The sequence below is a fragment of the Sphaeramia orbicularis genome, chromosome 8 (assembly GCF_902148855.1).
Source record: "Sphaeramia orbicularis chromosome 8, fSphaOr1.1, whole genome shotgun sequence".
Classification (NCBI taxonomy): domain Eukaryota; kingdom Metazoa; phylum Chordata; class Actinopteri; order Kurtiformes; family Apogonidae; genus Sphaeramia; species Sphaeramia orbicularis.
The window spans coordinates 48519893-48547825 of NC_043964.1; the positions used below are offsets into that span (position 1 = coordinate 48519893).

The following is a 27933-nucleotide window of genomic DNA, read 5'->3' on the forward strand; positions in this document are numbered from 1 at the left end:
CAGGCGACCCCACGTGGTGTCCCGACCCCAAGGCTGAAAAACACTGGCCTAAATCCTATTTTTGGCCAAGTTGTGGTCTCGGCATAAAATAAAGCAGCAGTGTGAGGAGAGTAACATTATGTAAATATCACAATTTGAGCAATTATGCTGAGGCAAACAATCTGACAGTTAATGGCACCATGTTTTATGTAATGTTGTGTTTCCTGTTTAACACGTGTTCGTAGTGGAACTGCTCACCTGTTCTCCGCCTCTTAGGGCTATGCTCTCTGTGACAGGCCGGACACACCACAGGGTGGGCTGTAGTTATAGACCCCACCCACCCAGGGCCCCCAACACTGTCATTATAGGGCATATAAAAAGTCACTGACCAGTTTAACCAGTTATTGGTGAAGACTAATGAATCTGCGGGTTCACACGAGGAGACACAGACAGACAGACAGACAGACAGACATATGCGCGCTCCCACTTCCGGTTAAATTAAGTTTGTCTCGTTTTTCCAGATCTAACCCCCCCCCCCCCCCCCCACACACACACACACACACACATTTAGAAGAGAACCGGTAGTTAAAAAAAACAGTCCACGCTGGAAACACCAGGCAGGCAGTTGGAGATTCCGCCGGTGATTCCGTCCGTGTGTGGTCGGTACTTCGGTCCATTCTTCGGGGCTGAACCTCGCAGACTCAACCCGGACCAGGACACTCTCAGGTGGGTAAACCTGACTCTGTGTCCCTGGATCAATCAAGTCACACAGACAAGCCCACTACGGGGAATGTTTAAGAGGGAAAACGGATTGAATTTCTGTGTTCATAATCCAACTGCTGTAAAATGTTCTTATATTTTATGTAAAGTCTTTATTGACCGTTTTGTCGCCCTTTAAATGTTTACCTTCACGTTCTTCGTAGCATTTTAAGAGCGCCGCCCGAAATCTGATTAGAAAACGTCACACTTTAATGTTGTTTGTTCTGCTTTTGTGTCTTACTGAAAATATTTCTACATGTGCAGGACATGTCATAAAACCCAATGGTCTTCGTGTGAATTCGGCCCATTAACTCCTGTAGAATATTAAAGCATGCTGACAAATATTGCGAAATAAGGCCGGGTGTGTGTGTCTTTTCGAAGGGAAAAAGTAATAGTGTTCGTGTGCTTGTTTGTGCTGAGTCACCTGGACTGGTCTTTCTGGTCCAGCTCCCTCTGGTCCACTTTCACCAGTAGGCTCATACTGCCAGTGTGATTTCAGACTTAAGGTGGACCAAGTTCATATTTCTTCCATTGGACTGCAGGGAATTATCCAGGAAATTTTAGAGGATTATTGGTAATATTTAGCAATACACTCAGAATAAACTGGTTTTCTCCAGAGTCTGCAAATGCTACAAGATCAATGTCAGCTTTACTGTCACGTGGTCATGAAATCACTCTAAATCTGACCATTGTAGTCAATAAGTAAAATGTTTGCATGTTTCATTTCCTCAAATCTGAAGTTGCTCTTCCTGTTGTCAGATGGTGTTTGGAAAACTGCTGGTTGGATTTTCCTCAGCCGGTGTGTCTTTACTGTACATTCCAGGGTGAAAGATGGCAACCGAGACTCAGGTTGTGGAGAAGCTGCGTGCTACATTTCGCTCAGGAATCACAGTACCAGAGCAGTTTCGTAGAACGCAGCTGAATAATCTCATGGCCATGGTCAACGAGAATGAGGAGCAAATTCTGAAGGCGCTGCACCAAGACCTCGCCAAGGTTCGACACTGTCCTCAAGGCCTTGACAAGTGGTCACTCAGTCAGACTTTTATCTGTCTACCCACTGATCTAAAATCAAATGTTTGGCTGCTTTAATCATGACTGCTGTTAGTTTTGTACACTCTCTCCAATGGGCTCTACGCACAGCCCCACTACTTCCTGAACTTAAGGCAGCTCCTTTATTTCCTGTCTTTCATTATTGGACACACTGATTAATCCAGGTGTGTCTGCTACTTCTTGTTGTGACCACTGTGGTCAGACACACCTGGATTAATCAGTGTGTCCAATAATGAAAGACAGGAAATAGAGGAGCCACCTGAAGTTAAGGAAGTAATGGGGCTGTGCATAGAGCCCATTCATGCACACATCTATTTTTGTGTAAATGCTTATATTTCAATACACATCACTAACTGCCTCTTTTTGATATCTTGTCACACCAGCCAAAATTTGAGGCCATCCTGTCTGAGCTTGTCATACTAACTAATGAGCTGCATTACGCCATCTCCAATCTGAGAAGCTGGATGCAGCCAGAGTATGTCAGCAAAAGTCTGGTGAGTTGACAAAAAATACGGACTAGACACAGGTGACAAATGAAAGGACAAGCCCGGTCACTCGATGAATAGTGAGTTTGAAAATAACCTAAGGTGAAGCTGTTCTGGACTCACACAGTAGCCTGAAATCCAACCAAGACACCTCATGTGGGTTTTTCCTTTTATTTGCATTTAAATCACAATACAGTCTTTTTAACTTCATCAGTACTTAGCATTTATGGGCACCTCAAAGATAAAAAAACAACAACAATATTTCATAAATGTAATTTTTTAAATTTTAGTTTGGAGTAAGTGATTCATTATTTGGTGGGGACAGTATGACATTTTTCACATAATTAGCAATTGGTGTGTTAGCAAGTCAATCCCTATAAACCCTCATGTTAACACGTTTCTACACCTAAAGCTACAGAGAAGAGAGAAGTTGAGAAATCTGTGTTGTGAAATAATCAGTTATGTTTTAAGTCTGAAAATTGCATTACCAAACAGTGCTCCACATCTATCATGCCCCGCAGAAAAAAAAAAGTCCTTTCAACTTGTCTTGTATGATTTTTCTGATTAATTAGTTTTGTCTTTGTCAGGCCACAAGGTTTGACGACTGTTTTGTTCAGAGGGAACCATTAGGGGTAGTTTTAATCATTGCGCCGTGGAACTACCCCCTGCAGCTCCTCCTCTTACCTCTGGTTGGAGCCATCGCTGCAGGTACTATCAGTGTCATCACTACAATGTGGTGTTACTTCTGCCATAATCTACACTCCTTAATAAACATCAGGTCTAGGTGAAGAATGTGTGATCATTCTAAGGGTTGTGGTTTCATTAACATACATGTGTTCTATGTTGATGCCTCAGGAAACTGTGCTGTGATCAAACCTTCAGAGATCAGCTTGGCCACAGAGAATCTAATGGCAGAGCTCATCCCCAGATATCTGTCTCAGGTATGAGCACTCCCGTCAACACAGGCCTCAGACTAGAACCTGATCCAGTCATGATGAGAATCATTTAATGATGGAAAGAGAGTAGAAACCTGTTTGGCATCTGTGCTCTGTACTATACTATATTTTCAGCTCAGTGTGTGCTGTTACAGAGGTTAAGTTCACCAGTCTGATATTTAGTACCACCAAATTCTGCAAAAACTAAAATTACACCCTTGTTTTAATTCTGGTCCTTAACGAGGTCAGCGATAGGCATGGGCAGGAGAGGGCTTAGCCCACCCAAGTATGTCCATCTTGCCCACCCAATCAAAGAAAAATATAACAGACTACACTCCTATTGGGCCTTATAAATGTGATTGGGTGGGCAGCCTACAGCCCACCCTATTCCGTCAGTGATTGGTTGTCATTGTTGCTTTGCATTCCCTAAGCGCTTCATTCGCTCATACAGCTGTGTTGTCTGTTTCTGAGCTGTGTGAAATAAACAACCCTTCTCAGTCGCTGCTGCACCTGTCAGGGTTTCTGTTTAATACTGCGATTCTCTCTATCAGAATTTCACTGTATCTGTGAATTTTTGACATGCTCTTGGACTGAGCACCCTCTCTGGGCTCCTGCAGAGTAGCCGGCCCAGTGCAGCGGCTTCACCTTATGTACGCACACACTGACTAAAGTAACGCCATAAAACACACACATTGAGCAACACAACACCAGTAAAAAACACACACTGTCTCTTATTTGTCACCCAAGGAAGGGACAAAAACCGAGTGAGGGGTAAATGTTATCTGTCACTAAATTAAATTATATTAATTATTATAATAATTTTGTCCTATTGGTTTATATGTATATAGTTCTACTGACATTTGAGTCTAAAGTTCAGGGTTTTAGATGGAAAAAAGATCTGTTGTTTTTTGTCATTTGTCACTTTTTAGATTGAATTTGAGTAAGACTTTTTGGTTTGTGAAATATGAAAAAATATAATTTAGTTATTTTATTTTTACTTCTGGCCAAATTTAATTTGTGTGGTTCTATTGTGCCACTTTTCAGTCTGAGTTTGAACAAGAGTAGACTGCCTGCTTTTTGTATAAATTCTGGCCACAGTGAGAATAATTTCTTTTGTTAGTATTTAGTATTCATTCTTTTATTTTTCAAGCTCTTCCAATGAAACAAAATATGCATGAAGGACTTTTAAAATCATTTTTATTTTATATTAAAGAGTAAATGAACACAGATGAGCTGCCCGACAATTGAATTTCTCTTTGGGGATCAATAAAGTGATTCTTATTCTTAAATAAACCTTCAAACCACTTCTTTTCAATGCCGTCAGGACTGGAATTCAAATTGTCAGCCTTCAGACCAGTATTTGGCTTCGCTATCATCTGTACATAACCAAGTTGCCCACCTGTTACTTCAACCAGCCCACCCTAAAATGATTGGCTAGAACCGGTCCTGGTCCTTAAACAAGTTTCCTTGATTACCCGCCTTGTAATTCCAGGACTGTTATGCAGTTGTTCGTGGTGGACCAGAGGAGACCAAGGCCCTGCTGGAGAATCGGTTTGACCACATTTTCTACACGGGTGAGATGATCCCGGACAGATCCGGCTGCAATAGGTCACAATGTGTCGATCCAAAAGGAGGTGCTTGTTCAATCTGTGATACTCCCTAAGACATATCCATACGTAGACTGTTAATGGTATAGTTGGTTGGATTAAGATTAAAAAATAGACTCCTACTATTGGCAGTATTTGTAGCAGAACTTTTGTAGTAGTGTTAGTTTCCACTGCTGACCGTCTGGGTATATTGTATATTATATTCTTTCCTTTGGGGTTTGACAGCCTTTTCTGAATCCTGAGGCTCTGTCCAAAGTAGTCAGACTCAGTTATATAACTCACAGACACTGGCAAAGGCTTCATCACTACCTCCATCTATTAGGTTATTTGTGTTAATGTGTGACTTTTGTGTTGTCATGTTGTGTCAGACCAGATATGACAACTGTATGAACTGTGATGTCACCCAGTGCTTTCTAAACTGTTGTATTTAAAGCTGGTAGTTAGCATTTTTGCCTTCACCATTTTGACTTTTTGGAGCCAGAGGAGACCATATTAGAACAAAAAGGACAGAACTGCACGAGGGGCATGTGGAAGGGGTCAGGGGTGAGTTAATGCTAAATGCTAGTTTATGGACTTGATACCACTGCATTGGCTGGATTTTGGTCGTTTCCGCACCTAATAGTCCATGGTGGACTCGGTTCGATTGGGGACTCTGTTTGATTGGGGTTGAAACGTTCCGTTGGTTGGAGTTTTGCTTTCATACTGCACTTTCGTAGATGAAACAAACCTTTTGAAGAACATATTCCCTTCCTCACCTGTGGTGGCACTGCTTCAAGAATTATTGAAACAGAAAACAAGACAAACAATCAGTAAGAATCCTTGCTATTGGTTTATGATGGGCAACTTCAGTTTCTGCCACATTTACCCACAATGCCCTGTGTAGAAGTCCGCTTCCTGCATTTGGTTCACTTGAAGTGGAGACATACGTTTTTAGAGGAACCAGAGTTTGCTTCTTTGATCTGCATCAGAGCTCAATCGTGCATCCACACCTTGCCAAACAAACAGGACATTCTAAGAAAATGAACTAGAGTTTGATGAAACCAATCGTATCCAAACTGACCCAGCAGAGAATATTCCCCTGATGATGGCAAACATTGAGATGATGGGTAAATGAGACAGGATATAATAGGGTTAGTAACGTGCTGTAGATATTTCTGTAATATGTTGCAATGAGTCTGACATGATATTATAGGTTATATTATTTAATAAAGCAAAGGCTGAAGTCTGAGCAGAACTCCTTTGTTTATGTGTTTGTCATAGGTTCTCAGTCTGTGGCTCGTAGCATCCTGCAGGCGGCTTCAGTCCACCTGACCCCCGTGACCCTTGAGCTTGGCGGTAAGTGTCCAGGTTTCATCTATGGACATGTGAACATTGTGGCCGCTGCACGCCGCTTGGTCTGGGCCAAGTTCTTCAATGCTGGGCAGAGCTGCGTGGCGCCCGACTATCTACTGTGCACACGGGCCACCCAGGACACCCTGGTGCCTGCTCTGCGCCAGGCCCTCGAGGACTTCTACGGCACGAATCCTCAGACCTGCCCTGACCTGTCTCGCATTGTGTCTCCTCGACACTGGACTCGTCTGATGAATCTGCTGGGGAGGTCAAAGGGCAAGGTGGTAGTGGGAGGAGAGAGCAATGAAGAGGATAAGTACATAGGTAGGCAGAAGAAAGGATCTTTCATGTTGAGGAACTGGCATGGAATTGAATGTGTTTGTGGGTTCTTTTGGTGGTATTATAATAACTACCGCGTTGACCTGTGGGGAACCACAGGTTCTAGATGTGGTAGGTCTTATACTGGGGAGAGGTAACTTTTGGGAAAAGAAGTTAGTTTATATTATATTTTAAGTACTGACATGAAAATTGTTTGGTAAATCATAATATTTATTATTTTACATATGATAGTTGATGTATTTCAGTTACAACTGTTTGAATTGTGATAGTTATCTTTCACCTCCTGGACTTCATCATTGTCAATACCAAGGGTGGGTTGTGAGGGGGGGCAGCACACACACATACATAAGTACGCCAAACTGCAGCAGTCAACTCTTTTGTGTGATGCCGACACACACACTCCACTTAACTTTTATAATATTAAGATAATAATAAATCACCTTTCAGAGTTACAAGGTGCTTTACAAAATAAAATACCATACAATATAAAAACAGCTAATCTCAAGCAATTAAAACAAAATAAAATGCACTAAAATAAAGAGAAATTCAGGAAAGGTGATCAAATAATTATACAAATGCCAGTCTGCACGTGTGCATTTTTAAAATGTCTGTTGAAGGTTAAATCATTCCTTGGAAATGTAATCTCTGCATCGTTCCCATCCTAATATATACAGTACCTAGAATTAGCACTTCTCACATCAGTACCAGTTAGCTGTCGTTGAAGACTTGGACCAAGTCCAGATGTTCATCAGTACTGTGGTCCCTATCACCGACAGGAGAATTAACGCATATGTACTTGTTTTTTAGGGTGAGGGAAACCAGAGTATGGGAGATAGATACCAACTGAAGCAGATTTCCACTTTCAGAAATTTCACCTGTGAAATCTTCCTTTCCAAATGATGGTTAAAGTTATTGTGTACAATCCAGCTACAGTGGTGTATCACCACCTACGGTTCACTATAAAAGCTGTGTCTGCTCTGTCACTCATCTCCAAGCCATAAAGTTACTTGAGCAAAACAAAAATGGCATCGCTATGTTGAGTAAACAGCAGTCGCAACAAATGAGGCACATCTAATTGTCTACACATTTGGAAGAAAAATGAAGGAAAACACTTGCCTCAAGCACACTGTCAGTTAATGCTCAGGGTTGACTGGTTCGGTGAACAGAGTGACAGACTGTTTCACACGTTGAAAATAACACAAATATTTAAAAGCAGACTCTGAGCAGAGCTGTCACATGAATTCTAACAAAACTATTTTTATGTTGCATCCATTACTGGTTTACTGACCTGAATGATGACTGATTCACTTTAATCGCTGAATGCAGGACATAGAACCACTGTATGTTCTTTCTGTTGTCTTATTTGTTGTTCATTCTTTTTAGCTCCCACTGTGCTGGTGGATGTCACTGAGGATGACGCCCTGATGGAGGAGGAGATCTTTGGTCCCATCCTGCCCATCATCACCGTGGAGTCTCTGGAGAAAGGGATAGAGTTCATCAACTGCAGGGAGAAGCCGCTGGCCCTCTATGTATTCTCTGATGAATCATCTGTAAGAGTTCACAACAACTACAACAACCACTACAGCTTCACTACTGAAAACCCACCACGGCGCTGTTCCCTGTATTTATGGACTAACTTAAGTCTATACATTAGAAGGGTCTCTTCACTGTCCATCTTAAAAACTCATCTTAACACCTATTTTACTCCAGGCTTTTGACCTAGCATGAGACTGTGCTCTTGTTTTAAGTATTTTTATTGTTTTATGTTTGTTTTTATAGTTACAGTTATCTTTTTATAGTTACAGCCCTTTGTTTCAGCAGTGGTTGTTCTTAAAGTGCTTTGTAAATAAAGCTGAGTATGTGATTCTTTGTGTTTAAGGTAATAAACATGGTTCTGGAAAAGACCAGCAGTGGAGGATTTGTCTCTAATGATGGGATCATCCACATGAGCCTACCAGGCCTGCCCTTCGGAGGTGTAGGTAGGTGGAACTTGGCTCCAAATCTTCATTTGGCTTCTTTTTCTTTAATGTGATGGTAGACCAGCGGAGTAGGCTTGTATTTAACAAGTACTGAGATGTGTGCAGCCAGTTATAAAACTATGGTAAGACTCAGCCTATACACCTACTACAGACTGCCTAGACTTACATTCATCTTATCTCTAAACAATGTTCATGGACCTCTGTCATTCAAAGGTGGGAAGTAACAAAGAATAGGTACTTCGTTACTGTACTTTAGTAGATTTTTTAGGTATCTGTGCTTTACTTGAGTATTTATTTTTCTGGCAAGTTTTTACTTTTACTCCCTACATTTTTGCATAAATGTCTGTACTTTATACTCCTTACATTTTCAGAATAGGCTCGTTACTTTTTCAAACTAAACGGATGTGATAGAACATCGCTGAACATCGCTTCAGAGAGGGAAAATCAGTGTGGCAGAGAAGGAAGCACAGGTTGTGACCAGGGTCAGTACCAGAGTCCTGCACAGGTCCACTTTTTCCAAACTTTTCTGCCCGTACCCGCAAAGCTGAGTACCGCAACCCGACCCGTGATTAAATGCATTGTCTACTCAGTAATTAGCTTATAAGGGCTTTATTTTTGGCTAAAACGCACGCCATCAGTAAATCTCTAATATGTGCTGCTCAGTGATGTCTTTGGGCGGATGTAAATAGAGGTGAAGCTCACTTCAAAATAAAACAAACTGGCTGTGGATCAACTGCGGTGAAATTAGATGATCATCATCATTTAATTTCCTGCAAATTATTTTCATCCAGGAATCTTCTTTTATTTTTTCTCTTACTTGCCCACTACCCGCCCACATTTTGTTTCATTTTACCTGTGCCTGTGAAAATTCTTATAATTTTTATTTATTTATTTTTTGTACCCGTCCCTGCTTGTCCATTGGGTACCCAACCCGGTGCAGGACTCTGGTCAGGACCATTCACTGTGGAATTAGAAAATGGAAACTTTTATGATTTTACCTGGTTAAATGAATATTGTTTAATTCATGGCAAAAAATGCTGTTTTACCTTTGTACTTCATTACAATTGAGAAGTTGTACTTTTTTACTTTTACTTAAGGAGTTGAATCAGTCCTTCTACTTTTCCGAGAGTATTTTTTCACACAAGTAGCTGTATTTCTACGTAAGTACACAGTGAGAGTACTTTTGTCACCTCTGCTGTCATTAGGTCAATCCCGTACTTCAGTTTAGAACCAAACATCTGATGCAAACCAATGATGTTTTCATCAGAGGTCAACCAATAGTACTCTGATCTGTTTGTTGGCCCCTCCCTCATTCCCCCAGGCGGCAGCGGTTGGGGCAGTTACCACGGCCGCTGGGGCTTCGAGACCTTCAGCCACCGGAAGGCATGCATGCTGCGTGGGTGGGCTCTGGAGCGACTCAACGGGCTACGGTATCCCCCATACCGAGACGACAAACTGGGCTGGCTACGCTGGACCGCCTCCCCTAAGAGCAGCTGTGCACTGATGTGACCTTGAAGACCAGATTTTTATTATGTGAGTGGAAACGTCAGGTAAAGGTGGAGTTGGGCTGCACTTCTATGTTAAGGTGCTGATCCTTCTTGACACTATATGATCATACAAGTTGATTTCCCTAACAGACTTTCCTGATCTTGTTTACCAATCCCACTGTAACTACAAACCATTTTCTACTATCAGTATTTAAAAAAAAAAAAAGAAAAATTCTTCATCACTGGGATCTTATTGGCACTAACTGTAACTATGTCAAGTAATCTCTGATCCTTAACCAGAACTCTGTTCATGTTTTATGATCAAACCCGTGTTTCTCTCTTTGCCTGGTTTTAGTCGTTTGTGTTTAAATCTTCACATGGTGAGGTCAGTGTCGAATGTTTTCAACAACCTGTTTGGATGGAGTTTCTGTTGTCTAACGGGATTAGGGAGTTTTAAGTCTTTGCATAAAATGTACAAATTTTTATGTCCTCTCTACATTTTATATCTTCATTCTGGCCTTTTTTTTTTTATTTATGACAATCTTCAAAATAAACTCTTGAATTTCTATGTATCATGTCTGTACAGTGTGTAATAGATTCTAACTAACAGGAGACCAATCAAATCAAACTAGTATTTATACCTGTATCTCCACATTGTAGAGTCTGACAAAAGTTCTCCACAGTAGAAACTTGTGGATCTCCAATCCAGATCCACATGGTTTTATTAGCTCTGAAGGAATGAGTTTCTTGATACAGTGTAGTGTGAGGGGGTCAGAGGTCAGTGTTCAGCTTCAACTAAACCTCACACTCAACCAGGTTAAACTTTCCAAATCTCATTTTCATTTGAGAAAGTTGTTTTAAACATTTTAGTTTTCTCACACACTAATTGTCCAACTGCTGGTCTTTGGCCCATCTTTGCTCCTGAAGGATTCAACCTTTTCTTGGACACTGCTACTACAGTTGTTCACTTAAAGACTTTCAAAATGGTTATTTCATTATTTTAACTCATTATTGGTCTTAAATTACTCCTTTTCTAACTTCTTCTTGAGTGAGGAATGGACAAGTGAAATGTGTTCGTATTGTCTTTGATCAAATACAAGTCAAAGGACATTTCAATAATCCTGAAGTTTCCATCCCATCCCAACTACTTCTTATTTGAGGTTAGAATACAATACCTTTATTCTGAAAATACATTTCCTTTCCCCTCAGTGTGGCAATAATAGTAGATAGAAAAACAGTGATTTACAACATGGGTATATTTATATTCCCGAAACTTGATTTCAGGGATATAATAGTTTTACCCCGACCACTGCCAGATCCGTCACCACTGGATAGATTTGGTTGGATTTCTTATCCCTTGATAACCAACATAGGGGACCCCTAGTGGAAGAACCCTATCGATTTAAGCTTCACTGAGTGTTAAAAGTCATCCAAATGGGGCGCTTTAGCTAAAAATCAGTTTATTAGACATAATTTAAGCAATAATAGGCCGACTGAGATAAAATTTAGTTCATATTGATCGCCTTACAAATGTCCATTTTCTCGCTACCATTCAGAGTTCATATGGTGTAATTTTCATTCACTGGGTGGAGTATTGTGGGAAAAAAATTGGTTCTCAGACCATTATTCTGCCACTATCAGGTTGATGAAGCTCAAATTGAGTTCATATCAATTGTCTAACAATTATCGTGGATAGATTTATATATAGCAGAGGATTGGGGGGATTTCAGGGATATACCCTTGCTGTCGGCTCCCAACAACGTAAACCTTATTCTTTTTCTAAAATGGGTTAAATATTCAGTGGTTGACTATTTCTGGGCAGTTGTAAAACTTTACTTTATGTCAGGATATTGGCTTCATATATTTAGTGACACATTGCTTATACTTATGTGAAACTAAAGGACAGAATTATATTCTGGTATCTATTCTCGTGGTAATCTGAATAATCCTCATTTTTTAGGTCCTGTCTCTAAAGTCCGATAGTGTCTCAGTTGACTTTTATCAGCCAAAGAAAACTTCATACTGTTGTAAAATGGATGCTACATTTCCACAAACACTGAGCCCGTTTACATGCACACCAATGCTCCGATCATTATCTCATTTGTGGAGTAATCAGATTATAAGTGATCATGTAAACATTATATTCTGATTTGTTTCATAAGGTAACGGCAGTAATCTAAGCAGTAATGTGTTTTGTATTGTTTGGAATTTGTATGGCTGCTACCTTGGCCAGATCTCCCTTGCAAAAGAGATTTCTAATCTCAATGGGACTTCTTGGTTAAATAAAGGTAAAATAAATAAAAATTTGATTGAGCAATCGGATTAACACACCTGGATTTCTCAATACTCCGATGTCTTCCTGTGTGACACAGGTTAATCTGATTTTCATTCTTTTACATTTGCACATTTAAACACATTTAAAAATCGTGGAAAATGGAATTTACGTAGTCTAACATGAGCTGAAGACAATAACAGGAAGTTTGAGTCTACCATCACCATGTACATAAGTAAGAAATCTGATAATGGACTGAAACGTCTAAACCAGGGTTTTTCGGTTATCACAATTATCTGATTACTCCCAGTTATTGGATATTTATGGTCATGTAAACAGGTTGAGTGAGTACCAGACCATGTTTGGTGAAGTGTGATTCAAAAGATTTATTACAATGAATATTCACATACAGATCTTCTCCATACATGACGTCTCTGCAGAAAGGCAGTACAGAAGGTAGAAGTCTGCACAATCCTGCCCAACACCCCCCCCCCCCCCCCCCCCCCCCCCTCCAAATAAGTCTAATGTGATGAGAGTTGAGTAACTCCAGCAGTGTGTGTGCAGTTAAACCAGACTCTTCATGGTCAACACTGTTATTTCTGACTCATTTCATAGAATCAACAGCTTAAAAACAACTCAACTGACATTTGTAATCAGTCAAACGCCGTCTCCACTGTGTCGCCTGCACCTGCAGTTGTTGGAGGAGGAAAGGAGCCCCATAGGACACAGACCCAAATGCCAAGACCCTGAATGGGCGGAGCTCTACCAGCTGTGGGAGGGGCCTTCATGGCTCTGGTTTGTAGGAGGAGGGGGGGTTGGCTCCAGACGAGGTCTGCTCAGGGGCTGTGGATTCTGACGCCGGAGACGGACTGGTCTCCAGGGGCTCCTTCTGCACCAGCTCAGGTTCGTCCTGTCCAGCCTGGGGGGGGTGGACCAGGACCTTGTCGATGAGGCCAAAGTCCTGTGCCTCCATGGGGCTCATGTAGCGGTCCCTCTCCATCACACTCTCTGAAGGACACACAAACAAGCAACACTGTCAGGAGGACCAGTACCCAGGGTTAGGTTTACATCAGAGTTTTCAGACCAGCATTTAGAATTTCCTTCAGTTTTGGATGGTGGTTCACTTTTGGGACTGTTGATCCACCTACCGATGGTTTCCAGAGGCTGACCGGTGTGTTTGGCATAAATGTTATTGATCTGTCTCTTCAGCTTCAGGATCTCCTCGGCCTGGATGGCGATGTCTGTAGCCTGACCCTGAGCACACACATACACATCACAATATTATATTTGCAGCTAAATTTTCATCATTATTGATGTAAATGGTGTTATGTTCAAACAAACATCAGTTCATTTAGTGAGTTTCACACTGGTTTGAGTGAAGAGTCCAAATACCACATCAAAACATCTTTAGTCACAATTTCACTTTCTTCTCAAATGTTAAATGTATTGTAGAGAACAGACCAACAACAACCAACCAATGGATATCTCTGTTAATACAATTAAAATACAAATATAAATTTTTTTCAACACTGTTCAACTGTTACTTTGGTATTAAAATCATGAACACTTGGCTTTAGAGATGGACCATTTGCAATTTTTTTGGCTAATTTTTAAAAGTTAATTCTGATTCATATTGTCTAAGAGCTATAAATAACAAAAGCACACGATTGTAGCATAATAAATAAACATAAGCATAAAGCAAAGTGAAAAAGTGCTGCAGATTACTGGACTGAGCATTTATGAACAAGAAAAATCCAGCTGGAGATTAACTGCTCTGTATGGCTACAGAAGTGTTCAGTTTTTACCCTTTGCCCTTGCTGCAGGGTACTGTCATCAGTTCGTCATCTGTCTGTATGTGAAACACAAGATGTCTGATGTTAATGTTAATTCTATGTGTCAGTATGTATTATTATGAGAAGCCTTGTGTGTAAATGTGATTATTAAACAAATGGATTTGTCTCAGACTGACTGGAGCACCACTGGAAACCGGGCATCTCTACCTGGGTGAACTGGATCATTCTCATAGAGTTAAAGAAGAGTTGCACTGGGAGTGAACATGAAGTTCTACTAATGACATTTGAGAGTGTTTCTTTACCCTGGCCCCCCCTGAAGGTTGGTGCACCATGATGCGAGCGTTGGGCAGCGAATGCCTCATGCCCTTGGTCCCTGCGGTGAGGAGCAGGCTGCCCATACTGGCTGCCTGACCCACACACCAGGTGGAGATGGGGTTGAGGATGTACTGCATGGTGTCATAGATGGCCAGGCCTGCTGTCACAACACCTCCTGAGGGTGGGGGGTGGGGTGGGGGACCAGGGATTGATGGTTAGTAAACTACATACAATAAAACAAGTTTAAACATATGTTGCAGTAGTCTGCTCATATTTCAACTGTATTCATGTTTGTAAATTGTTTCAACTCCTAATCAACCACTTTTGTTAAGGTGTGGAATTTTGTGACAGACATTGTGAGTAAACGGTTGGGCCAGTCAAAATTCACAGTTCTCCTTGTCATTCACTGCAGAAGGATTTATATGGCATTTACATTTTGAGGTAGCTGTAAAAACATCTTCAGCTGTAAAGGTTGTTGTATTCCACTGGAGAGTCAGATCTGACTGTCAGGAAAGATTCACACAGAAGTAAAGGAGCATATAACATACTGGAGTGGAATTATATTACTTTCGGCAAGAACCATCACATTTTTATTTCATCCTTATTTTAAACTGTCTACACAGTACATTGTCAATTCCAAAGTGTTCCAGACTGATCAGCCATGACATTATGATCTTGAGTCAGTGGGACCTCTCAGTAGGTCGGACACATTAGCAGCACCTGAACATTTGGTCCTTGAAGTTTGTGTTGGAAGCTAACTTGGTGAGTAACTTTGACAAGGATTAAGCTGCTTTCTTTTTGCGATGTGACAAATAAGTGACTGGGTCAGAATCCCCACAAAAGAAATAGCAGAATTTCACTGAATCACTTCTTCCATTTCTTTTGACATCAGATATGTTAGACATGAGTGTCAGAGTGAACATCTTGCTGCTCGTCTTACCTGGACTGTTGATGTACATGTGGATGGGTTTGTTGTTGCTTTCTGACTGTAGGAAAAGCAGCTGAGCAATGACCAAACTGGCGACAGAGTCATCAATCTAAGCAGAGGACCAAGTACATAGACAAAGACAAAACATGGACAATTGCCCCATAACATGTTTGATAATTTAAGAAATCTGTAGAACCTCCTGTAGAAAAGTGCTTACAGGACCCATGACACATATGATTCTCTCCCTCAGGAGACGGGAATAGATATCGTACGCTCGTTCTCCTCTACCCTGAAAGAAAGATAAACAAAATGTTAAAATCACACAAAAAAATTGTGATGAATGAGAAAGTAAATGGATCTAAAACCACTAGAATAAGACGATATGGGATGGATTTTAGTCTCCTAATCACATTCTGGTTTGTGGATAAATCAAATGTTGTTAAAACTCTTCAAGGGTGCCTTGACTTTGGATGGTTTAGTGCTGGACTTTTCTTTTGCTGGATGGGTTGTCTCTGTTATTCAAGAAAAGTCTGGCCTATTATTTGTTAAAAAAAAAAAAAAATTACATGTTTTCAACACTTTAGGAATGCATTCTGACCAAGTTTATGGACTCACAAAATATTAATTTTGAAGAATAATAACAAACAGTTCTATTAGAATATCCATTCTGTTAATTCAGTTATAGTTCTTTAAGTGATTGACATTTAGTGAGTGAACCTTCTACACAAACAACTTTTAGAACAGTGTCATATACTGTAAAATACTTTGCATAATAGGTATAATAGATGAAATCCTCTGATAAGTCTGGTAATATTACAGTGTGACAAACAGTATGATGTTTATAAAAACTTTTACCAAGTAGGTCAGAGTGAACGTTGAAGCACAGTTGATTTGTGTTGGGGAAAAAAAAACAAACATATTTCCTGAAAACAGTCTCAATAGAATCAATTCATAACAGGTTTCAATAATTTCATAGGTTAACTTAAAATTGTTGAACACCATGTCATGCACGTAAGACAAGATATATTTGAATAGAAACTTTGAGAAAAAAGTATAAAATGCAAAACAGTAAATTCTAGTTATTTTATCTCTGTTTAAGTGACACAAAAAGATCAAAATACATAATTTAAAACATTTGTTCTATGTGGCTCATTTTTAAGAAACATCATCAGTGAGTCAGAAAAATATTTTCAGCTCCAAAGATAAATATTTTGTTTTTCCGAATTTACTAAATTATGTCATAATGTTCACATTTTTACACCATAAAAACAGTATTGAGTTAAATGTACTTTGCAGTTGGAATGTCCGTCATAGATGGAAACATAACATGAATAATCACCTCAAACAGATAATGTTACTGAGGTAGAAATGCTGACGAGCTTTTCCATTATCAAAACATCATCTCTGAAAGTCTACGTTTTATCATTTTCATCCCCTACATTTTTTGATCTAATCTTTATCTTGCTGCATCTTTTTGTTTTGAAAATGTACATCTTTCTGCATCTTTCGTTATCATTTTATTGATTGAGAAAATTTATTTTATTTAAGATCATCAGATAAACTAAAATCCAAACACTAACATGGTAAAGTATAAACAGTTATTTCAACATTGTTTTGTTGCATCCTTTATAACATTGTCATAGTGACCGTTGGGGATTCAAGAAAAACAGCTAAATCATAGGGACCAAAAAGTACAGATTAACAGAAATGATCACCATACAGTGATGGATTAGCCATAAATGACTTGACCTTTGCTCAGTTTTCTAGTAAGTACCAAAGGTGTGTGTTAAAGTTTTGTGACAGTTATTAGAATAAATGGTAAGTGTACTAATTGTAACCATAACTTTAAGGAATACGTTCATTTGTGTTTGCTCCAACAAAACAGAAAACGTAAATCCCATACAAAGCTGGAGGAAATGGCATCATCCTACTAACCGTCTGCTCCACTACTATGGGTATGAGAGGACTCCTCCATCCGGCGCTGTGATGGATGGACCTGTGGTTCTTCAGCGCCAAACCTCCGATGTGCAGCGCCCTCTGGCGAACACAGAGACACAACACGATCACATAATGATGACACAGAACTGCCATTATTATCTAACAGCTGCGCTGTGTACGGTAAACAAAAAAAGGAGACATTTAGACCGTCTATCTCGAATATCCTCTGTCTTTGTACCAGTCCAGTCCAGGCTGAGACTCATATAGTTTAGACCTGCTGCCATTAAACTGCGTTACACAAGGTACTAGTTAGCTAACATGCTACACAACCCACGGTGTTTAAATCACTAAACTAAGGCTTTCCACGGGCCCCGTTAACGGACAGGCCCGTCCTCACAGGCAGAGTTACAAAAACTTGGAGAATACTCACTCGTAACAGCATTTTCAAGTCTTAAAGCATTCACTCCCTCTTTGAACGACCCCAGCGACACCGGAAACATTTCCCCCTTGACCTTTGACCTGCTTACTTCGCTGTTTAAACAGCGACTGCAACCAATGTTAAAGGGCATTACCGCCACCTAGTGGAACATGTTGGTTTGTGTCAGGTACAGAACACAGTATGTAATAATCCTCTGTTTGGACAAGGGAAAGCAGTAACAATACGATAAATTACATTTTCCTTCTTTAAATTATGTTTTCCTAAAGATTGTACATCGTTAAAGAGCTCTAAGAATCAGCAGTAGAAGTACGCTTGTGCTAATAAGTTTACATACCCTAGCAAAATTTGTGGAATATTGTCCATGTTCTCTATTGTTAAGTTTTATTCAATGCTTTTGTTAAATCAAAGTAATGCAAAGGTGTATCTCAATAAAATGAGTCAATTTATGAAACAATCTCAACAAAGCTACTAAAGACTCAAGATCAAACAGAGAAACACATTAAATCTACTATATTAAGAAATTATGCCAGAGGAAATAAATGAGGCATTCTGGAGACGATGTTAAATGAAATGATGTTTTCAGTGATGGGAACTGTAAATTATGAATTGTACCAATAAGTGAGGACAGATATTATATTAAGCGGTTGATTTCAGAATTCCATTTGAAATTACTAACACACAAGTAACTAGAAGCACTCGGAGAGCGCAGACCTCCGCCAAGGCTGATCAGTGGCCTCCCCCCGTGGGCCCCCCCACGCCAAGGAGGTTATGTTTTTGCCAGGGTTTGTTTGTTTGTTTGTCTGTCTGTCTGTTTGTCTGTCCGTTAGTGTGCAACATAACTCAAAAAGTTATGGACAGATTTTGATGAAATTTTGTGGTCTGCGCCCCCCCCCGATCACCACCAAAATTTAATCATTTCTTCCTTATCCCATTTCCAACAAACCCTGAAAATTTCATCAAAATCTGTCCATAACTTTTTGAGTTATGTTGCACACTAACGGACAGACAAACAGACAAACAAACAAACAAACCCTGGCAAAAACATAACCTCCTTGGCGGAGGTAATAACTAAACAAAACAAAAATTACATAAAATAAAGTAACCCAAAAGGTGCAAAGAAATGTATGCCATATAGGTTGTACAAATGTTGGCACACTGAAGCAGCTGCAGGTCAATTTTTACTACTTCAGGTTTCAGTAACTATAAAATACACTTAAATTGCCATTGCTTTTATGTTTTGATGTCTTAGGTAAAAATACAATATAAAATTGGGTTATAATAACTTCTAAATCCTATAACCCCCCCCCCCCCCCCCCCCCCCCCCCCCCCCATCTCTTTGACATATCTATTAAAGACTAATAACATGTTTCTTAATGCCGGAGAAGATATTAATGTGTAATATAAATATGTGTCTCTCCCATTCTGGTGGTGATGCTTTCGAAGCACCGGAAGTAGCAGCTCTGCCTCTTATTTCGAAAGTCCTGACCAGAAGTCATGTTTCATTAGCGCTCAAGACCCTCCCACAGACTCCTTAAACGACATTAATTTGTTTCTTACGGTCACTTTGAGTCATGTCCAACAGCGGCGCCAACAGCAGCCTGGTTCTGGCCCAGAAGGCGGTGAAACAGCTTCGTCTGGAGGCCAGTGTCCGCCGCATTAAGGTACCAACAACTTTTATCACTTCAACTCAACTCAACTCTCTGCATGCGCGCGACTGCCGCTGTTTACCCGGGCTCGTGTCAGTGGAGTCTGTTTAAAAAATTCTAATATTAAATTATTAAAATTCAATAATAGGGAGTTTTGGTGTAGACCTAGTAAAATGCGGTCAGTCCTTTAATTCTGGCTGACAGTCACTTATTTGGTGACAGGTACCTCAGTGTTAGACGCTCTGTTCATACCTGTGTTTTTCCAGGTGTGTATTTTGACCCAAGTCTGCTGTTATCTCTCCACATCCATTGACCAGGACTCATTTCCTGCAGCGCAGTGGAGTGAAAAGGCCATAAACAGACTCCACTTCTGCAGCACAGGGATTGCTTTGTTGATTGTGCTGCTGTGTGACTGCTGTGATTGTTGAGCGGTTTCTTATTTTAGACCAGAAGTTTCCCACCCAACCATCGGGATGTGAGTGAAGCACAGAGGAAAGAAATCATCCAGTTTCAGTCAGTTCATTTAAACATGAGTTTAGGTTCTAAACTGGATACTTGTATGACAGGGTCAAAAATAATCCCCTCAGCTGATAGATTGATATCAACAACTGGCAATTCATCGCAAAACTTTTTTACTTAGAATTTACATTTTATAATACACTAGGGCAACACTTGTATTTAAATACCCATGGTAAATTACGTCAGACGTTCTTTTAAGAAAACCAGAACAAGGTTGCATCCTCTTCTCTGCAACGTAGTAGTCAGCTTCTTCCATTTCTTGAAAGTCACCAATCTTTTCCAATACAAATATCCATTTTAATAAATCCATCCTCTGTTTAAGGCTGGGAGGTTCAGACTTGTACAAATATGAGTCTCTATTTGTAAACTAATCATCTCTCATTACACCAGTGGCTCTCAATCTTTTTCTGTCAGGCCCCCTTTTGGAGGACGAAAATCTCCAGGTTGCCCTCAACCCCAACAACATTGTAACAATGGTTCAATTGTAACATTTATTGAAAGAAACATCAATATCGTAACAATACTTTTTGCTTTTCCTTGAATAATGTTTTGTGCAAATTAAAAATAACTTGGATTTTTGCTTGAACAAATAAACTCAACAAGACTGCTCCCTGAGACAATATTTTTTCCAAATAAAAATAGGAAATGCGCAATTATCTTACAACTATGACAATATAGTTAGGCTACTTGTTTTTTTAGAACAACAAATTTTGGTAACAAAGATGAACATTTTAACAATATCAGTACCTGCAATGAGCCTGTTTCCATTGCACATCTCAGAACATTAAAGTGCAAACTGTACAAACCGTACAAAAACAGGAACATTGTATGTTTTTCGATTCCATTAAAGTATTTGTCCATTCTCCAAACCTTAACTCTTTGTCTAGTGTAGCGACAGATCACCATGACAGTTGATTTGTTTGTTGTACGTCCCTAAAATGTGTCCAGGGTGCTCCAACGCTAAAACATTAGTTCCACCTGCTACATGTTCTAACCTGAAGAAAAAAAAAAAATACCCAGGAGGAGTGATCTCATGTCCCCCTGGCAAGCCTTTGTGCCACCCCTACAGGCCCGCCCCACAGTTTGAGAAACACTGCATTACACCAACATAAAGGAGTTTAATATTGTGGGAAATTTTATATCTCAGGAACTAGACATATTTTTACCCAGAACCCCATGATTTTCGGACATGTCTCATCCATGTTGGCATCCATGTCCACATGGTCCCCAGACCTGTATTGTGGTGCATGAATTGGTTTATTCTTAATCTGGAGTGTAATGAGAATTCATCTGGTTAGATGAATGGTGTGTTTTCCACATTCAGTACATGTAGAAGACCAGTTCCACAAAAGTTGGCACATTGTGTAAAACATGATTGAAAAATATTACATTCTATTTCTAGTCTCATAACCCCATATTTTATTCACAGTAGAACAAAGAGAACATATGAAATGTTGAAAATGAGGAATTGTACCATTCTAAGAAAAAATAAGGTAATATTAAATATGATGGAAGCAGCATGTCTCAAAAATGTGAGAAGAGGGCAACAAATGCTGGAAAAGAATACTTCAACAAATAAACAGCTGGAGGAACATTTTTGCAATTAATCTGGCTTTTTGAAGTGCTGGAATTCGTTAGGTGCTTTAAAATTAAATATTTGTTGCAGTGGATATCGGTATCATTTTATGTCCCAGTCTTGTTCGCTTTATGGAAATGGGTTGATATTGAGCCATGTTAAAAACTGAAAACACTGACACATTAATTGGATCAGTGTATTGAAACTTGTCTTGAGTTAAACAGTGTGTAAAGTACTTTTATTGAATATTGACAGTTATAAGCCACAAAAGTCTGGTGAACATAACAGAATCTCAGTGAATCCCTTGTATCTGTGTTACAGACTCAGTCATGCTGTTCATTTTTCTACGTGTTTCCGTACAGTTACTGTATATACATTTTTTCATGACCAAGCTGTGTTGTATTAAACATTGTACAGGTTTCTCAGGCGGCTGCAGAACTGAAGACCTTCTGTCTGCAAAATGCCCACAAAGACCCCCTCCTGACTGGAGTGCCTTCCAGTGATAACCCTTTTAGACCACCCAAGTCATGTGTCCTCCTCTGAGGTGGGCATGCTGCTCTCCTCCCCAGGCATCAGTCCAGACCATGCTTTTTATTATTTACCTTCTCAGCTTTTAATAGTTGATCCTGAACAATGAAGCAGCTGTGTGTTAGACCATAAGACTCCAAGCTAACTTTTTTTTTTTGTCTTTTTAGGGTTTCAGGCTCTTCAAACCCTGATCCTTGCAGTCGTGGGTGCTGTCATGTGCCCACAGCAGATGAAGATATAGAAAAATTGACACACATGTACAGGTCTGAAACTAGAGCAGCTACAGAATGAAGCTGGTAACTTCAGTCGATAATGAGCTGAAAGGACTGATGCACTTAACACCTTTAGTTTTTAAGTTGATGATGCAATAACAAGACTGTCATATTTGTTTTTGTTAATGTACCCCTGGGTAGACTTAAAGAATGGAATTGCGATGCTGAAGAACTTCGTTCACATGGTAAGATCTTCACAACCTACAGTGGAGACTGTGTTAGCAAAAATAATTTCAAAATGAAAAGCTAAAATGATGAAAACACGGTTCTTGGCTGTGGCACACACTGCTAACCTGCAGGAATAATTTTAACCAAGTGTACAAGATAATGAAGAGTTGATTAAATCTGTCCCAAAGATAGGGAAAAATAGGCGTGGTGGTGACAGTGATACGTTAGTGCCTACATGTATTATGTTTGTTAAATCCAAACAAATTAACCAGTCCAATGTGTAAGATTTAGGAGGATTTAATGGACACAGTCACAGTCCCCATAGGACCCCGGTTTGGAAAAAATATGAACGCTGCTCATTGCACAGAGTAACATTTTTGTTCCATTTTAAATGTGCCATGATTTACACATATATTTGTCTGTTTAAAATACAATTTTAGAAGTATCAAGTTATTTTAAAGATAGTTAATTAACGTCTAGTTTTTTTTTTAAATGGTTCAGGATGTGATACACATCACCTATACCAAAGTGACCCTTACCTCAGTCTTAAAGAATAAGGTGTAAAATTATTGAAGAAGGTGAAAATCACTACGAGTCTGGTCATGTGGACACTGCAGACACATCTTCAGTGACTCTGAACAAACTATGGAAAAAGAACGTTGTGATGGTGTTGCCTCTATGACTTTGGGGCGTGTAGTATTTCTGTTCACATATTTTCAGTCTGATACTTCAACAGCTCTGTGTCAAACAGCAACTTTCTTCACTTGTAAAATTATCTTTTAAATGGACAAATATAGATGTAAAAGATGCCATTAATTCAAACATGATTAAAAAAAAAAAAAGTTCCCATGGTGCATTACTGGAAGGGCTGACCTTTTGTTTACTGTATTATATGAGCGATGAATGAACAAACAATTACACATACCCTATTCATTTCTAATGAACATGATACATGAAAGATATTAAAGAGATAGGAGAGCAGGAGATATTAATAAATTAAAGTCTGCTACTGGGTCCGATTAAGCAGTAACACATGGACACATTTCATGTTCAACAGTCTCTGTCATGTAAGCAGAGGAACTTATATGCCTGCATTATACATATTTGAATAGGTATTTATAAGCACTTTAACATTATGTATAACAAAATTTGGGGAGATAAAATTTTTAGGTGAAAAATGTCAAATTAACAACACGAAACACGTGGACTTGAGATGGACATCAATTTTTTTAAGCTTTATGTAAACATTCAAAACATGTGGTTCTCGACAGAAATTGATATCAAGTAGGACAAAACCTTTTAGATATTATGTTCAGCTATGCTGAAAATAAATTTTGGAGTAAAATATTGAAAGTCTCTGTTTTATTGACATGAGAATGTGGTAACACGTGGATGACTCTTTACCATGGTATACATCACCCAAAATGTTGACTTAGTTTTTAAAACAACAAGCCAGATATAATCACAATGCTTTATTTAATGTATATGTATGTATGTACTAACAGTGTTATTTACAACTTGTGGTGGTCCATACTGATATAGGTAAATTACAAATAGAGTAATTTCTCTAACAGTTCACAGATAGTCTTTTTAAATGTGACCAGTGTATGAATTCACAAACTTAATCATTCAGAATTTTTAATTTCTCAATGTAATAGACAGTCTTTTGCATGTCTTTTTGTTAATTTAATGCAGCCTTGCAGAAGGTTTGGAACTTCTCCTATACTGTGTCAGTGGTATTTTAAAAAGGATAAGAGTTCCATATAATGGAGATCTTTAGCTAAAAATGAGCCCACTTGACAAATGATGTGTGCATGACTTTTTCAAATTGATGTTCACTTTTGTTTGATTGGACTCTACTGTCCTCTGCTATGTTTGAATGTGGATCAGATTTATTATCCTAATAAGGCCAGAAGGGCAACCATAGGTCAGGCTGAGGTGAGGGAAGAGCTCTACGCTCTGTAACCTTTCAACTAGATGACTCTGAATATTACACATTGAACCTTTAATGCTTGGGGCAGGTATTATCATCCTTTAACAAAGGTCTACAAACCTTTTTGCTATCTGAAGAGACATTTTGGGTCAGAAAAAAATGCATTTTTTACAAAAATATGTGAACTCTTTCAACGTCGGTTACAGCCTGTTTTGTTCTATATTAAGTGGAATTCACTTAACAGCATTAACATTCCTGCGTAGCAGTGGTATCGCTCTCTGTCTGTTCTTCATTAAGGTTTTTCTGTTTTTCTTTGTACGGAATTGAAAACAGCCACTCATGAGTTTGTCATAGAAGCTTCAAGGCCATAATGTTGTGTATGTAATCTGAGTAGAAGTTCAACATTTTTACAATACAGCCATTTTTGTCGTTCTTACAGTAATGTTGTCATTTCCAAATGTTTTTGACTAAAAAGCTGAAGAGCTAAAGAGACACGAGTCTGAGGAGACACCAGACTTCTGTCCTGTCCTGTACTCTTTATTTCTACTGCTGCCGTCAATATGCTACAGAACCTAAACCTTAGACCTGCAAAGTCAATCCAGGAAGATTTGTTAAATATAAATAATCCCATCAGTCCACAATGAAACACAAAGAAAAGAGTCAGAATGACTGATATGTCACACAGGCTAACAAGGAACCTTTAAAAAGCTGTTTTTCATGAAACAAATAACATTAATGTGGACACCTGGTGACCTGGTTGAGTTTATTTCATGTTTTTTCTCATTGGTTTTTACTGTACCTTCTAATATGCACTGTTAAAACGTTTTTACCTTAAAAGTTATGTTTTCTTCTGTCATTTTTGTCATCATCTGTATTAACAATACTTCAAATATTTTGGCAAGAATATACTTTATTTCTATTATATGTATTTATTACACCATCATGCTCTCAAACATGCTATGAAATCACTGTAACACATTAAATGATTACCAAACTCATTTGTTTCAATGATTTCACTAAAGTGTCAGATGAGACTTAGAATAATACACTTCATCACTTCATTTAAACGTTTTACATGATTGCTATGTTGTACATAATTCTACTTTTTTCTTTTAGTACTTTTTCCCCAACAACCCTTTTCCAGTTGGATAAATAAATTGCAACATTAATTCCATCGTTTGTATATGATGTTTGTCATAGAGCTCACATTATGTGTGTGTGTGTGTATATGTATATATATGTACATACATACAATAGACACATTAACCAAAGAACTTCATTATGCAAAGAAAGCTGTAAAAGGGTTAGTTCACCTGAATAATGACATGTTTCTGCATCTCATTTCCAAATTAAATAAATGAGGACAACATTTTATTAACTATATCTGTATAACACTGTCTTCATGTAATGTTGAAAATTAAAAAGGAACTTCTGACTAATTTTACTGTAACACTAAATAAACACTTTAAATCTATAATTGAATTATATATACAAACCCCCATTCCAAAAAAGTTGGTACACTTTGGTACATGTAAGTTATCCATAATTCAATGACTTGCAAATGTCAGCAACTCATATTTTAAAATATATCAAATGTTTACATTGTCAATATTTACCACTGTATGAAAAAAATTAAGTAATTTTGAATTTCACTGCAGCAACAGATCTCTAAATAGTTGGTACAAGGCCATGTTTACCACTGTGGCATCTCCTTTAGTTTTAAAAAAGGGATGTTGTCCTAGTCTGATATAGGACTCTAGCACCTGAACAGTCCTGGACCTTTGTTTTGTTCTTCCAACTGTTTGCAGTAGGTAAAATGTCTAGACTGCAGGTAGGTCACTTCTACACCTGGATTCTTCTACTGCAAAGCCATGTTGATGTAATAGATGCAGCAGTGTCTTACTGAAATATGCAAGGCCTTCCCTGAAACCTGTACTCTAAAACCTGTACTGACTTTTTAGCACTAATGGTTCTCCAAATGTTGAAACTGCCCATTCCATAGACACTAATACATTCCCATTCCATCAATGATGCAGCTTTTTGAACTGAGGACTGATAAGACAGATGGACCCTCTACTCTTTAGTCCTGAGGATCTGGTGGCCATGATCGCCAAATGACAGTTTCTAGATGAGCTTTGGTCCAGAGAACATGTTTGCTGGTCATCCTTTTCATATTTTATTAATATGGTAACTTATTCTAGTGTTTTGATTGCCCTGCTTGTTTAGTTAAGTTTAGCTTCTCTTTCCCTCTCCCTCAAAAGGCCCTGCCTTTTGCCAGGCCACAGTTGTAAATAAATGAATGAGTGGTTTCTTAATCTGTCTTGCCTGGTTAAATAAAAGTTAAGTGATTTTTTTTGGTCATCTTCTTTGCCCTTCTTTACTTCTGCTTCTCTAAAACCCAGTCTTGTTACTGAGCTATTTCCAATTCACCTTATCAGTGGCAAAATGTTCCTTTACCTACTACTTTTTAGTACCACTTACTTTTACAGTTTTATGTTGCCTCTGTCCAAAGTTTTTGAGACATATTGCTGATTCCAGTATTTTTTTCCCCCCTAAAATGGCACAATTTCTAAATTTAAATTCTGTCTTTATTTACATTTTACACAGTGGCCCAACTTTTTTGGAGTCAATGTTGTGTAATGCAGATACACTTCCTTTGTGTTGAAATACGAAGCAAATGCATTTTTTGATGTTAGCTTTCCAAATATGTTAGAATAGAAATCACAAAAAAGTTGTGTACACGATAAAAAGTTTACATGACAGTAAATTAATCTAATCTAATCTAATCTACGCATTGTTTTATCGATACATTTCTGATTAAATAATATGGCACAACATACGCTTACGTTCACTAAGCCTTTTAACAGTGCACAGAGGGTCCTATGTTTACGCAGTACTCAACTTTGGCCGCTGGGTGTCGCTGCTGTGCCGGCATACGGTGCGGATACCCGCTCTGCCTCCAGCAGAGAGCAGTGCGTGGTTGGATGTGAGCGCAACCGACCTGTCTCTACTTCCAGATCGAAGATGGCGGTCTCGGTGTTCCCCGGCGTGCGGCTCCTCTCCATCGGAGACGCTAATGGAGACATACAGCGACACTCAGAGCAGCAGCCCCTGCGGTTAGAAGTCAAAACAACACAAGATGCTGCTCTCATCAATCTCTCCAATGGTGAGTTGACCTTTTGTTGAGCGGCGCCTCTCGGGTGTTCGGCCTGTCTTAACTGTGCCAGTGCTAATGCTATGCAGTGCTAATGCTTATACAGCTAATCTGGCCATACGTAGTGTTAGCCACCAAGAAGCTAACCCATCTTGGGAGACCACGTCGCCTCCCCCTGTTCGTCACGAGGGAGCCCCAAAAACACCACATTTCTTCGTCGTCCAAAGGGCTCTTCAGGTCCATTAACTTCAGGTTGTTAGGTTCCACTTAAGTTTAAGGCTTTGTGGATGTCGACAAAATGTAGCGAAACACATAAAACGTCGATTAGTAACATCAACAAGCGGTGCAGCTAAGTAATGTGTAGTTTAATGCTAACTAGTTAAACAATGCCATTAGCCTGGTTTCAGCGGAGATGCGCTAACGTCCGTCCGACACATCTCACGGCAGTTCCCGTCACATTTTACAACATTTGTTTTATTATAGATAATGCTCCCTTATAAAGA

At 39.1% G+C, this 27933-nt stretch overlaps 4 protein-coding genes across 7 annotated transcripts in view; 3 read left to right on the plus strand and 1 right to left on the minus strand.

Annotated features, from left to right (window-relative positions):
• Window positions 1–422: 422 nt before the first annotated feature.
• On the plus strand, window positions 423–10521 carry aldh3b1 (aldehyde dehydrogenase 3 family, member B1). 2 transcript variants are annotated; one of them, XM_030141582.1, is made up of 10 exons: window positions 423–705; window positions 1498–1731; window positions 2172–2282; window positions 2861–2981; window positions 3129–3214; window positions 4701–4782; window positions 6076–6468; window positions 7867–8033; window positions 8363–8462; window positions 9784–10521. In XM_030141582.1, the coding sequence occupies exons 2-10, from the start codon at window positions 1570–1572 to the stop codon at window positions 9969–9971; spliced, it is 1410 nt and encodes a 469-aa protein (XP_029997442.1). In that variant the 5' UTR covers window positions 423–705; window positions 1498–1569; the 3' UTR covers window positions 9972–10521. The 2 variants fall into 2 exon arrangements, with proteins under 2 accessions (XP_029997442.1, XP_029997441.1); XM_030141581.1 differs by having other exon boundaries at window positions 424–705; window positions 1562–1731.
• A 2061-nt stretch (window positions 10522–12582) lies between these two features.
• On the minus strand, window positions 12583–17729 carry clpp (caseinolytic mitochondrial matrix peptidase proteolytic subunit). The gene is made up of 7 exons (XM_030141598.1): window positions 17626–17729; window positions 17193–17294; window positions 15475–15546; window positions 15270–15366; window positions 14317–14504; window positions 13370–13475; window positions 12583–13229 (listed from the first exon to the last, which is right to left on the minus strand). The coding sequence occupies exons 1-7, from the start codon at window positions 17635–17637 to the stop codon at window positions 13006–13008; spliced, it is 801 nt and encodes a 266-aa protein (XP_029997458.1). The 5' UTR covers window positions 17638–17729; the 3' UTR covers window positions 12583–13005.
• Window positions 17730–19147: 1418 nt separating this feature from the next.
• Window positions 19148–23258, plus strand: LOC115424379 (guanine nucleotide-binding protein G(I)/G(S)/G(O) subunit gamma-5). 2 transcript variants are annotated; one of them, XM_030141603.1, is made up of 3 exons: window positions 19148–19295; window positions 21793–21919; window positions 22071–23258. In XM_030141603.1, exons 1-2 carry the CDS (start codon window positions 19206–19208, stop codon window positions 21916–21918), a joined length of 216 nt encoding a protein of 71 aa, XP_029997463.1. In that variant the 5' UTR covers window positions 19148–19205; the 3' UTR covers window position 21919; window positions 22071–23258. The 2 variants fall into 2 exon arrangements, with proteins under 2 accessions (XP_029997463.1, XP_029997464.1); XM_030141604.1 differs by having other exon boundaries at window positions 22079–23258.
• A 4016-nt stretch (window positions 23259–27274) lies between these two features.
• Window positions 27275–27933, plus strand: part of carm1 (coactivator-associated arginine methyltransferase 1) — a 35161-nt gene continuing 34502 nt past the window's right edge. For both annotated transcript variants that reach the window (XM_030141563.1, XM_030141564.1), the window contains exon 1: window positions 27275–27442. In XM_030141563.1, the coding sequence (XP_029997423.1) occupies window positions 27301–27442 (142 nt within the window). In that variant the 5' untranslated portion in view covers window positions 27275–27300. The remainder of the gene's footprint in view (window positions 27443–27933) is intronic.

What these genes read in the sequence shown, in the direction of transcription:
- aldh3b1 (XM_030141582.1), top strand. Translation starts at nt 1,570, where the DNA reads ATGGCAACCGAGACTCAGGTTGTGGAGAAGCTGCGTGCTACATTTCGC. An exon ending in AGTATGTCAGCAAAAGTCTG is followed by an intron (nt 2,283 to 2,860) that starts GTGAGTTGACAA and finishes TGTCTTTGTCAG; the next exon opens with GCCACAAGGTTTGACGACTG. An exon ending in CCTGCCCTTCGGAGGTGTAG is followed by an intron (nt 8,463 to 9,783) that starts GTAGGTGGAACT and finishes TCATTCCCCCAG; the next exon opens with GCGGCAGCGGTTGGGGCAGT.
- clpp (XM_030141598.1), bottom strand. An exon ending in TCATATGTGTCATGGGTCCT is followed by an intron (nt 15,367 to 15,474) that starts GTAAGCACTTTT and finishes TCCTCTGCTTAG; the next exon opens with ATTGATGACTCTGTCGCCAG. An exon ending in CATGTACATCAACAGTCCAG is followed by an intron (nt 14,505 to 15,269) that starts GTAAGACGAGCA and finishes CCCCACCCTCAG; the next exon opens with GAGGTGTTGTGACAGCAGGC.
- LOC115424379 (XM_030141603.1), top strand. Translation starts at nt 19,206, where the DNA reads ATGTCCAACAGCGGCGCCAACAGCAGCCTGGTTCTGGCCCAGAAGGCG. An exon ending in CCAGTGTCCGCCGCATTAAG is followed by an intron (nt 19,296 to 21,792) that starts GTACCAACAACT and finishes AACATTGTACAG; the next exon opens with GTTTCTCAGGCGGCTGCAGA.